The sequence below is a fragment of the Pyrus communis genome, chromosome 2 (assembly GCF_963583255.1).
Source record: "Pyrus communis chromosome 2, drPyrComm1.1, whole genome shotgun sequence".
In the NCBI taxonomy this organism is placed as follows: domain Eukaryota; kingdom Viridiplantae; phylum Streptophyta; class Magnoliopsida; order Rosales; family Rosaceae; genus Pyrus; species Pyrus communis.
Window position 1 is genome coordinate 19,186,904 of NC_084804.1, and position 11,182 is coordinate 19,198,085.

General features: G+C 37.9%; 3 protein-coding genes across 4 annotated transcripts; 2 read left to right on the forward strand and 1 right to left on the reverse strand.

Annotated features, from left to right (window-relative positions):
* Positions 1-665: 665 nt before the first annotated feature.
* On the forward strand, positions 666-5,453 carry LOC137726366 (DNA polymerase kappa). The gene is made up of 13 exons (XM_068465286.1): positions 666-781; positions 930-1,102; positions 1,197-1,370; positions 1,497-1,620; positions 1,710-1,810; positions 1,947-2,033; positions 2,538-2,633; positions 2,788-2,908; positions 3,000-3,128; positions 3,218-3,309; positions 3,511-3,622; positions 4,106-4,751; positions 5,093-5,453. Exons 1-13 carry the CDS (start codon positions 703-705, stop codon positions 5,211-5,213), a joined length of 2,055 nt encoding a protein of 684 aa, XP_068321387.1. The 5' UTR covers positions 666-702; the 3' UTR covers positions 5,214-5,453.
* Positions 5,454-7,248: 1,795 nt separating this feature from the next.
* LOC137726264 (uncharacterized) lies at positions 7,249-8,742 on the forward strand. The gene is made up of 2 exons (XM_068465165.1): positions 7,249-7,980; positions 8,113-8,742. The coding sequence occupies exons 1-2, from the start codon at positions 7,459-7,461 to the stop codon at positions 8,281-8,283; spliced, it is 693 nt and encodes a 230-aa protein (XP_068321266.1). The 5' UTR covers positions 7,249-7,458; the 3' UTR covers positions 8,284-8,742.
* Positions 8,743-8,854: 112 nt separating this feature from the next.
* LOC137726263 (mitochondrial outer membrane protein porin 2-like) lies at positions 8,855-10,545 on the reverse strand. 2 transcript variants are annotated; one of them, XM_068465164.1, is made up of 6 exons: positions 10,275-10,545; positions 10,102-10,169; positions 9,915-10,028; positions 9,727-9,810; positions 9,319-9,527; positions 8,855-9,161 (listed from the first exon to the last, which is right to left on the reverse strand). In XM_068465164.1, exons 1-6 carry the CDS (start codon positions 10,381-10,383, stop codon positions 8,855-8,857), a joined length of 891 nt encoding a protein of 296 aa, XP_068321265.1. In that variant the 5' UTR covers positions 10,384-10,545. The 2 variants fall into 2 exon arrangements, with proteins under 2 accessions (XP_068321265.1, XP_068321264.1); XM_068465163.1 differs by having other exon boundaries at positions 10,102-10,545.
* Positions 10,546-11,182: the final 637 nt, after the last annotated feature.

Genomic DNA, 11,182 nt, shown 5'->3' on the forward strand with positions numbered 1-11,182 from the left:
ACCCAAGAAATGTGGCATTCAGTGTCACTTAAGATCACAACAATATATTTCACACACCACATTTCAATCAAACAGTAATTTTCAATGTTAGAGATGTCACAAGTTTGAACCACTTCTCTCCCCATTGATCTAAAAATAAGCAACAATCTAGAATATGATTGCATTCACATGTAACATATGACCCCATCGATCTAATTTTATTTTGGAAATTGTTATTAGCAGTTCAAAAATCTCATTCTACACTCCTCATAAGTATATTTTTCTTTCTAATTATAAAAAGTTTGGAGTGTAAAATGAGATTTTTGGAGTGCCAATAACAATTCCCTTTATTTTATTTTATAAAAAGATACATTTATACTAAAAGGGTGAGTAATGAATTAGTATCGAATTCACCATTTATAAAATTTGTATCTAATTCTCATTTACAAGTAAAGAAAAATACCACTAATCTGTAGTACTAAGCGATCTAAATTTTAAGAGTACTAAAAGATTATAAAAGGTTCAAGAATTTAACAATAACACAAACCTGGGCTTAGAGTCCTTAGTCTAATAACAGTTTGGGCAGCCTTTTTCTTGGGCCTTTTTCTTTTTATTTTTAAATAAATATTGGCCCAAGGCACATCGGCCCTTTTCTACTCCCTTACCTTCCCTCCCCTTCTTCGTCTTCCAACGCAAGCTTTTGGAGCCAAAAAATTGTTGGCCATGGCGAACAGCGAAACTTCCGCCGATACTGCCCGGCCCTGGCAGTCCTACAACACCGTTTACACGAACGCCAAAGCCGGTACGTTTCTCACCCAAATCCCAATTCAAAATTCCAAAAAAATTCTAGGCTCTTAAATTCAAACCATGAATTCGAATCGAATTTACATTTCCGAGTGTCAATTGAGTGACTATTTTTCCATTTTACCGCTAAATTTTCAAAATTTCAGGTATGGAAGGCGTCGACAAGGAAAGAGTTCAGAGGATAGTGTACGAAATGAGCAAAGGATCGCAGTACTTCAAAAACGAGGAACGCAAAGAGGCCTTCATCAGGGAGAAGATAGAAAACATGCGAGCTCGGTGCGCGAAGCTCAAACCAGCAGACCTGGATCACTTCCAAACGGTGCGTTTTATTGTTTCCAATTCAATTGTGTGATGCTTTTTTTTTGGGATTTCTGTGAGATTTATTGGAATGGTGGTTGTTTGGTGGTTTCTAGGTTGCTGATAAAAGAATTTTGGAGCTTGAAGCGACGCGGGACCTTTCGAGGATTTGGGTACATGTGGATATGGATGCTTTCTATGCGGCTGTCGAGACTTTGAGCGACCCGTCGTTGAAGGGGAAGCCCATGGCTGTTGGTGGCATGTCTATGATCTCCACTGCTAATTATGAGGTGAAAGTAACTCCACATTACAAGTGTCGCAATTTCGGTTGCAGTGGAATTGCATATTACAAATTTATTTGTCCTGCATTTACCTTGTGAATGCATATTGATAATGTGATCACTACCACCCTGCAGGCAAGGAAGTTTGGGGTTCGTGCTGCGATGCCTGGTTTTATTGCTCGTAAATTATGTCCCGACTTAATTTTTGTGCCTACGGATTTCGAGAAGTATAATCATTACAGTAGTTTAACTAGAAAAGGTTAGCTGTTGTTTCTTTAGGTAGATTCTTATTGTAGGTTTTTTATGCCAGGTCCTAACTTTAGGCCGTGAATTATTTTATTTTGTTAGTATATCAGAAGTATGATCCTAACTTCCTCGCTGCTAGTCTGGACGAAGCATATCTTGATGTAACTGAGGTTTGCAAAGAAAGGGGCACTACTGGTGAAGAAGTAAGTGTACATGATTATTAGCTGCGTTAACATATGCATATCACATTTTTTATTCTTTGTTTGGAATTGATATTACTCTTTCACTTTTAAAGTTTTTATGTTCAACTTCATTTTCTGTAACTTTTCCTCCATAAAGATTGCCAAAGAACTCAGAGCTGGTGTTTATGAAGTGACTGGTCTTACATGCAGTGCTGGAGTGGCACCAAACCGTCTACTTGCTAAGGTTTTTCCAACAACTCATCGAATGAAATATGTTACATCAATACGAATTCAAGTGTTTGCAATATGGTATTGTGCTTCGATTCAATTTCGTTGTAAAATAAATATGGATGTTTCACATGTTGTCTAGTTGATGATAAGATGTCAAAATAAACAATTCACTGTATACATGTAAGCTTGATAAAAAGATGAACTTTCTGCTTTTTTAGTTAGCTAATGGTAACTAAGGTTTGCAAATAGACGCAGGCTACTGGCAACTGACAAACAAGTAAGCACATCTAACTATTAGTTGCCTTGATATATGACATCACATCTTGACATTTGCTTTTCTAACTTCTCTTTTTCTCAAGCCTTTTTTTAGCTTTTTATGTATAGGTTTTATGTTTTAGGCTTTAGAGTTTAGATATTATGACCAATACTGGATTTAGATGATTTCTTCAGAACATCTCAAATGCTTAGGCCTGTGTATGCACACGATTGAATTGAGTCTCCTGATCTTATTCCTCAGGTTTGCTCAGATATAAATAAGCCAAATGGACAGTTTGTTTTACCAAATAATCGGGTGGCTGTCATGACATTTATATCCTCTCTTCCTGTCCGAAAGGTATATCCACCTTTTGTACATTTGTTGCAGAATAAACTGTACCATTATTGTCTTTGTTGGTACAACTGTGGTTCACATAATAGCAAACTTTTATGTGCTCATTAATTACAGTTGACATACTAATGAAGATATGGAATTGAAAACTCTTATACAGATTGGGGGCATCGGTAAAGTAACTGAGCATATATTGAAGGATGCTCTTGGGATTAGTACATGTGAGGAGATTCTGCAAAAGAGCAGTTTAATTTGTGCGCTATTTTCTCAATCTGCATCAGGTTAGCACTCTGTCCATTCCCTTGCATATCATATGATTGGTGACACCACCTGTTTCTGTTCAACATCTGCTTCTCCTATGATGTATTGCAGATTTTTTCCTCTCAGTGGGACTTGCCATCGGGGGAACAGATACTCCTGAAGCAAGATTGAGAAAAAGTATAAGTAATGAGAGATCATTTTCAGCCACAGGGGATGAAGCATATATTTATCGCAAATTGGGTATGTAGTTCTATTAATCAAGAATTAACTGAAAGTCATGACTCATCACCATTTAGATTTAGTAACTTGGGTATATTTAATGCTTGCAGCGGATATTGCAGAGATGCTATCTACTGATTTGCAAAAGGAGGGTCTTTGTGGGCGAACATTGACTCTAAAACTAAAGACAGCATCGTTTGAGGTATTTCTTCTGATGCTTTATCACCAATTCTTTTGCCTTGTCAAAGTAAGATCGTTCATGCATTACCATCAGTAGGGCTATTTGTGATGCATGACTCCCCTTGTATATGACTCTTAATTCTCCCATCGATTCTTTTTTCGTTTTTAGCTGTGATCAGTATTTTCTTGCTGTAAAGTTTTAAGTATGTTCTACAATCTACAGGTTCGCACCAGAGCTGTGACTTCGCAAAAATATATATGCTCGACTGAGGATATTTTGAAGCATGCTTCAAAGTTGCTTAAGACTGAACTTCCGATTTCTTTGAGGCTGATAGGTAGGAGCACATTATATACAAGCACACAAATATAAATATTAAATAGTATACTTGATGTCAGATTGAGATGTAAATATGATTGATAGTTTGAGATGTACATTATATCAAGCATGCAAATACAAATAGTAATGATGCATCTTTACTCATCCACGGTGCATCTCAAAGGTCCATATCCACTATAATGACAGACATAAAGATGATCAGTAATCAGACAACTTGATGTCGGATTGTCCATCATTACATTTAAACATGAATTTACCTGATCAATAGTCTTAATACAATTTGTAAAACATGTTACCAATATATTATGAATATAGTGATAATCTATTAATAGACATGATACTGGATTTCATGTACGACAGCATTGCCAGATGTATAATATGTATATGCATATAAATATATATGTCAGAAGGGGAATTATATTAAAGCTCAATCTTGCAGCTCAGGTGGCATAGGGTTAAATCTATTTTCATCTGTTGTCAGGCTTGCGGGTGTCTCACTTTGATGAAGAAAAGGTTGGTGCTCCATCTGATCCCACACAAAGAACTCTCACCGATTATATTTTATCAGGAAATGTTTTAAGGAAAAATGTGGGGAATCAGAGCTCCTTGGAAATGGATACTGATGGTCGCTGCATGATGCATGGTGAAGAACCCTGTTTATTTGAATATGGCCATCAAACTTCTCGAGATTCTCTTGATGGAAACCACTTAGTAAATTTGGACGACAGTAAGTTTACTTTGGAAAATTTTGATGAAAAGGAAGAAGTTTATGAATCTACGAGCAGTGTAAATGCAGAAACGGTATGTGTGGACGTACAGAATGAGGATAACATTCAGGGTGGAGTGTCACCATTGTTGGCAGCAGGTCATTCTTTTTCTGGGCAGTTTGAGGGCAGTACCCCAGACAGAGTGAATAATTTAACTAACAACCGTGAGGACGTTGCAAGTTGTTCAGTCAGTCAGAGAGAGTTACTTTTATGGTTGAATGACTACAAGTGTTCGATATGCGGGATAGAAATGCCAGCTAGCTTCGTTGAGGAAAGGCAAGAGCACTTTGATTTTCATCTTGCTGAGAAGCTTCAGAAAGAAGAATCTGGCGCTGACTCAACATGTGTGCTGAGGCAGAGGTATGTTATACTTTCATTTGCTGCTATTGCTCATACCCATCAGCTACGAATCTTCTCTAATTTTTTACAATTTTGAGTTGAAGTATGATGTTAAGCAGTTGACATTGTTACTGATAATCAGCACTCGCCTGATTACAAGAGAACATGGTTTGCATGTTTAATCTAGTAAAAAGTTTATTTCGTCCATAGATCTTGTCTATGCTTGCCATCAAAATAATTTCTTTATTTTATCAACAACGACCTTATACATTGAGTTTCCAACTTGCCTCTCTCCGTAATCCGTTTTTTCTTATCTTGATAAGTTAGTTTTACCTGATATTTTTGGCTGGAAACCTTGTCAGAAATGTCGAGAAGGATCATCGTACAAGCCAAAGGAAAAACAAAAGGCCGAAGCTGTCCCAGAAAGAAGGCAAACATATACCTATCGATTCATTTTTCGTTAGGAGCAACCAGAACTTCTAGGATTATACTTTATTTGTTGTTGTCTGTATATCTGTACATGTCCCTGTATTTCATTTATTTGGTAAATATCAGACTATTATGTGGATTAATTAAGAAGAGGGGAAAGGGTTCGAAACTATTACGATAATTTAGGAGATGAGAAAGTTTTGAACCCGGTACCCACCAGACTATTTATGTGAATACAATCACAGAATGTGCAATTTGTAAAGATTTGGGTGCTAAATGGATCCGTCGAGAAAAGTTCCTTGTGTTCCTTATTTGTAAATCCACAAGCTTCCTACAGAACTTTGCACGTTACTTCCATTCTCATTGTGAGCTTAGCCAACTCTCACACTTCCTTAGTGTAATCCATCGCGAATCTGAACCACATTATTGCTAATATAAATGAGGCTTAGTCTACTCTTCTTAATGTAAATAATATTATTTGTTAAAAAAATTAAAAAAAAAATTCCGTTCAAATCTCATGAATAGAAGTTTGTATCAATTCTTCCCCCAACTTTTAGTGTAAATATATATTTGCATTTTCAAGAGATGTGAATGAGGATTCTTACTCCGATAATTATGTAAGTTTAGGATTTCATTTAAGTTTCCCTCCATAAATAGGGATGAGCAACGGTTATGGCGGGCGGATAACCGTAGTTATTTACCTATAACTGTTTATACTTATACCCGTATAACCGTTTACTCATTGGATAGTTGCCTAAACTGTTATACCCATACCCATGACCATTTATAAACAGTTAATCACACCCATAACCGCATACCTATTTAACTGTAACCGTTTAATACCCGTTTACCCAATTACCCTTTTTAACCCGTCTATCTCTTTTTTTGACCATTACCCATTTTCATCCGTCTACATGTTTTTTAATAACTTAAAATTAAAAAAAAAATTGTCATAATTTTCTTTTTCTTTGACAATTAAACACCGTTATAGGTACATTTATCATACATTTCCGTATTTTAATTTTTTAAGTCCTTATACCATTCCAATAATTGAAATAATTGCCGGCAAAGACACAACGGCGGGCACTCTTACGTGGGTTATTTATATGCTCTGCAAGCACCCTCATATGCAAGAAAAGGTTGCAACGGAAGTTCGAGAAGCAGCAAATCTGAAAGATGATTCAAGCATTGTTGAGCTTGCAGACAGTCTTAATGAAGATGCCCTTAATAAAATGCAGCATCTCTTAGCAGTTTTGACTGAGACACAGAGGCTTTACCCTGCAATTCCACTGGTAATTTGACTAACATCTTAACTAATACTGCAAGGGAAATGATTTCACTGCGCTCCTGTTTATTTTTCCCACTTAAATTTCTTTTGATTTATTCAATTTAAGGATAGAACTACTCCACGGATTATCATTTGTTACTTTTTAATTAATTAAAACACCGCTATATAAACCATGCACTCTAGTCAATAGCATTGATCTAAGTTTTGTTCGATTGAGAACATGGTTTGTGTTAATTTTACATATATAAAATAAATGGGTAAACGGTTATCCGTTTATAACAGCGGTTAATACTCATAACCATCCATTTAAATTTCACGCGTAAAAGGTTATACCCATAACCGTTTATTTATCTAAACGGTTACCTATAACCGTAATCATAAAGTTTAAATGGACGGGTAATCGTGATTACCTATAACCGTGGGTATTTTACCCATCCCTCCTCATAAATCACGCGACTCACCTCCTAAAGATGTGTATTTACATTTTTCGACGAAGATGAATATTTTTTATAATCTTCTATTAAAGAGTTTTTCAGCAAACAAGAAATGTAAAATGCCAATTTTAAGGCGTTTTGCATCCCCCTAGAGCCACATGAAAGAAACTTCATTAAACTCTCTCCTCGAAATAAGATTATAAAGATTTTTATCGCATGTGATCTAATATTCCAGTAGATAGGATGTTGAGTTTCCACGTGAATTTTCCCTCCCCTTCCCCTTCATATGAATAACTATACAAAAAAAAAAAAAAAAAAAAAAACATTGTAAGCACTTGCTCAAGATAGGACACATGATGGTGGTGGTGTAGCCACGTGTAGCTAATCTAAACACCAAGGATGAGAGAAAGGATCTGTAAAACCAGACTCCATCAGCACAGGCCCAGTAGCCAGTGTCTCCAAGTTTTGGGATATGAAACTGAAAGAATCCAATTCTTCATACTTCTGAATCACTTCACAAACATTTCTGTAAAAGAAAACCCCAAAACCCTAATCCCAAAAATTAAATCAGAAAAATATGGAACTATCATCCATATCAATGATTTCAAGTTCCAACCTCTCCATGGCAAATCCAACTGTTCATTTTCGCCGCACCATAAGCTTTTTAATCCGTACCGGAACCAGAACCAGAACCCGAATTGTTTCTTCATTACTCACCCCCTCTACCCTTACCATGAAAAGTAGAGAGGCCAGCACCGGACCCACAATGCCAACCATGGCTGAGATACTGGACTCGTCAAAATCCCAGAACCTGGACCTGCAGCTGCAAACTGTGGGACCCTTTTTCAGAATCACAGCCAGAAGCTTGGGGACGAAGAAAGAGCTCGGAAAGGCCGAGGGGCTCATAAGGGTGTGGCTGAAAGGGAGGATCCTTCACTTGGAGTCCATCAGACTCAAGAGAGAGACTCTGGGGATGGAGAAGTCGATATTTGGGGTCGGTTTGTTTCTTGGAGCTGTTGCCGTTCGGTATGGATACGATTGCGGTTGCGGAACGGCTGAGCTGCTGGCTATCAATGACTCCGATATTTACCACCACAAGGTTCTTTCTTTGACTTTCTTATAACGTGTCTTTTTAGTTTCCGAAACACGCGCTAATAGAGCTGGTTACAAATTTAATAAAAAAAAAAAAAGAGCCGTTTCTGTTTTATATCGAAATAATTTTTTTGTTCAGCTTGTGCGGTTCTATTCAAGAATCGGATTCAAGGCTGTACATGAAGTAACTGGTTCGACATTTGGAGACTTGGCCCATATGCTGGTCTGGGGAGGAATCGGGACACGAATGGATGCCAGTGTTGAAGCGCTACTGATCAAATGGTGCACCAGGTTCAAATCTCGAAGGTGAATCTCTTGTTACTGATACATTTGCAGACTGCTGAATATGAAGGCTGTAATACTGAAATACAAATGTTCTCCGTACACATCGATTTTATCGAGCTGGTGCGCGGATCTAAAGCGGAAGATTTTCATGTTTTTGCGGAACATCTCTCTGCATTCGAGTCTGCTCTCAAGCGACGGAGAACTTCTATGGTGCCGGTTAAACTGGATAGGGCGAAAAACAAAAAGTGGATGCTGCTCCATAAACTACTGAGTAGACGGGAACAAGAAGTTCCAGGCCATTAGATAAAATCAGTGGGAGATGCAATACTAGTTTGGAGTTGATTTGTAAGTGTGTCAAGATTTAGTTTTTGGGAATTCCCAGCTAGTGTGCAACTAGATCGTATGAGTAAAATCCTTCAGTTGTCGCTGAAATGATTTTGAATTTCAGATGCAGATTGCTTTCAAACACTAGCACTTGACCTGTTGAACCGGCGGCTTTCTAAACTGATAGAATCATACAGATCTAGGAAAACTTACATCAGTAGAAACATCTATCTAAGAATTGCATCAGTTGCATATAAATATTGCGAAATCGTTTAAGGAGCAAGAGAAAGTGCCAGTCCAATTTTAGGAATCTTGTCAAGTGCCTTGGTGTTGAACTCGCCTGAGATAGACAAGCACGACTTTGGTCTAATACTGTACCGCAGGACAGTCTTAACATCTCCACGACCATCGAGTCTAGCTTTCACCACTGTTTGATGATCAACCATGCACGATCCTCCAACTGTCAAGGTGGTGTTCTTTGTTGAGAGGTTCTGAGTGAACTCTACCACTGCTGCATTCTTCTTTTCTTGACCACGATAATGAACGTACGATGCTGTTATCAAGCCACCCTTGTTTCCCCTAAACATATCACAAAGATAGCATATTAGAAACTCAAATCTGCATTTTGGCCTCTACAAAATTTTGTTGTTACATTTGTTGAAAGATTTAGTTCTAACCATACGCTTTATCGGCCCTCAGAGTTCTAGGTCTTGTAGATTGAAATGAAAAGACTTACAGAATTATTGAAGCATCAGAATTGAGACTCTTCATGCTAATGCCTGCATTACATTTGGAGAAAGTGCTGGAAGCAGTCTTGTATTCTGCCTCCATACCGATGACAATGCTTGCACTACCGACGGTTGCTGAAAGGTTGATTGTGGGAGACTGGCACAGAGAAACAGACACAGCTGCGGCACCATATTCTTGGCGTGTTTGAAACCCGAGCTGTGAAACCAAGACGAGTGAGTTGATTTATAGTTTGAATTAGATGTGATCATCATGAGCATCAAAAGGGTGAGCAATTTCGGCAACAGAAATTTCTTTTATTTTGTTGTTATTTTTTCTATGGCAGATTTCGTAACAAGAACACCAATTCAAGGAGTATTTCCAAACAAAAAGATTGCGCAGACAATGAGACCAGTACCTTGCTAAACTTGTACTCCGGCAAGCTGAATGAAGCCGAAGTCTTTGTGCTTGACAAAAACTTCGTACTTAATGTTCCTGCAACCTGTCGTAACAAGGGGATATAAAGAAACGCTTGATCCGAACCGAAAACAGAAGAGCTCAAATTTAATTGGGAACAGTAAAACTACATAAAAGAACCAAACCCACTTTTGAATCCGTATCAATTCGGCAGTTGAAGGTGGCATTCTTGTATGTGTACGATCCTGCAACAGCTGCAGTTGATCGTCCTCCAATCTTCGCGGAGGTTGAACATGTAAGGTTCTGAAAACAAACCCGAAAATACTCTCAACTTTCTGTCTAACGTTTTAGAGGGGGTGCCAATATAAGAACATACCACTCCGCCATCAATGTGGGATGCGAAGGTGAACCTCTGGCCCTTGGAATATCCCGCTGTAAGCAAGTCTGCAGAACCCAAAAGAGGTAAGTCGTCGGAGAATCCTCGAACAGGCTTTTTGCGATGCAAGAAACGAAAAACACACAAATCTGGAGAAGAATCAGAGAGAAAACCTTTAGCTTTGTGACCAAAGTCGGAGAAAAGTGGAGGGCCCTTGCTGCTGGTTGTGCTTTTGCTCTTGCTCTTGCTTTTATGCTTAGGCTTGGAGGAGGACTTGCTCATTTTTCTTGACGGAGACACCAATGGACCTTACAGAAAGACCTCCATATCAAAATATAAAGCTTTTTTCTTTTGATCGACTAGAGAGTGGAGACACTTGTGTCATTGTTTATTTTATCGCTTGACTCGTCTCCTCGTCGGCGCATCCTACCCGCAACGGGTAGTTATACACATATCTCAATACCAAACTATTTGAGATAGGGCGGTGCTTTTTATACACACATCTCAATTTCCGTCGAATCGAATGAATTGAAGAAGATCAATAGATAAAAATAACAAATGTGTGTGGAAGGTAAAAGAGGTGTGTGAATAACACTACTATTTTAGATATAACATGTCTTTGTGCTTGACTCATCCCTTCATTGGCACAACTTATCTGCTGCGTGAAGGCCCTAAGGCCGTGAGAGTGTGGGTCTTTGTGTGCTTGACTTGACTCGTTCTCCCGTCTCACAATCAACTTTTTTTTGTTTTTTGTTTTTTTTGTTAGTTTTTGTTTTGGTTGAAAAACCGGGCTAAATGCTAATAGTCCAAACAAAATTATTCAATAATAAATTTAGACTAGGACATCTCACGTTGATCCTCACGAACAAAACTAACTGAGCCTAAAAGAGAATTATCAAAGTAAAAAGTTGTCTACATCTAAATTAAGACTGTAGGTCGTTAAACTATCGGCTATAAAATTTTTATGAATGGTTGAAGTTTAATACTCACAAGATTGATAAGCCCCATATAATCGAATATTTGGCCCATTTGTAAGCTTCTCTGTATTTTTTAAAACTTAATGTTGATGGTTGCAAGAGCG

Excerpts from the sequence above, each read along its gene's own strand:
- LOC137726263 (XM_068465163.1), bottom strand. The coding sequence starts at position 10,383 with ATGAGCAAGTCCTCCTCCAAGCCTAAGCATAAAAGCAAGAGCAAGAGC. Across the intron at positions 9,528-9,726 it reads CGGAGTACAAGTTTAGCAAG|CTCGGGTTTCAAACACGCCA; the intron begins GTACTGGTCTCA and ends TTGGTTTCACAG. Across the intron at positions 9,162-9,318 it reads TCTGATGCTTCAATAATTCT|GGGAAACAAGGGTGGCTTGA; the intron begins GTAAGTCTTTTC and ends TGATATGTTTAG.
- LOC137726366 (XM_068465286.1), top strand. The coding sequence starts at position 703 with ATGGCGAACAGCGAAACTTCCGCCGATACTGCCCGGCCCTGGCAGTCC. Across the intron at positions 1,103-1,196 it reads ACCTGGATCACTTCCAAACG|GTTGCTGATAAAAGAATTTT; the intron begins GTGCGTTTTATT and ends GGTGGTTTCTAG. Across the intron at positions 2,909-2,999 it reads ATTTTCTCAATCTGCATCAG|ATTTTTTCCTCTCAGTGGGA; the intron begins GTTAGCACTCTG and ends GATGTATTGCAG.
- LOC137726264 (XM_068465165.1), top strand. The coding sequence starts at position 7,459 with ATGGAACTATCATCCATATCAATGATTTCAAGTTCCAACCTCTCCATG. Across the intron at positions 7,981-8,112 it reads CCGATATTTACCACCACAAG|CTTGTGCGGTTCTATTCAAG; the intron begins GTTCTTTCTTTG and ends TTTTTTGTTCAG.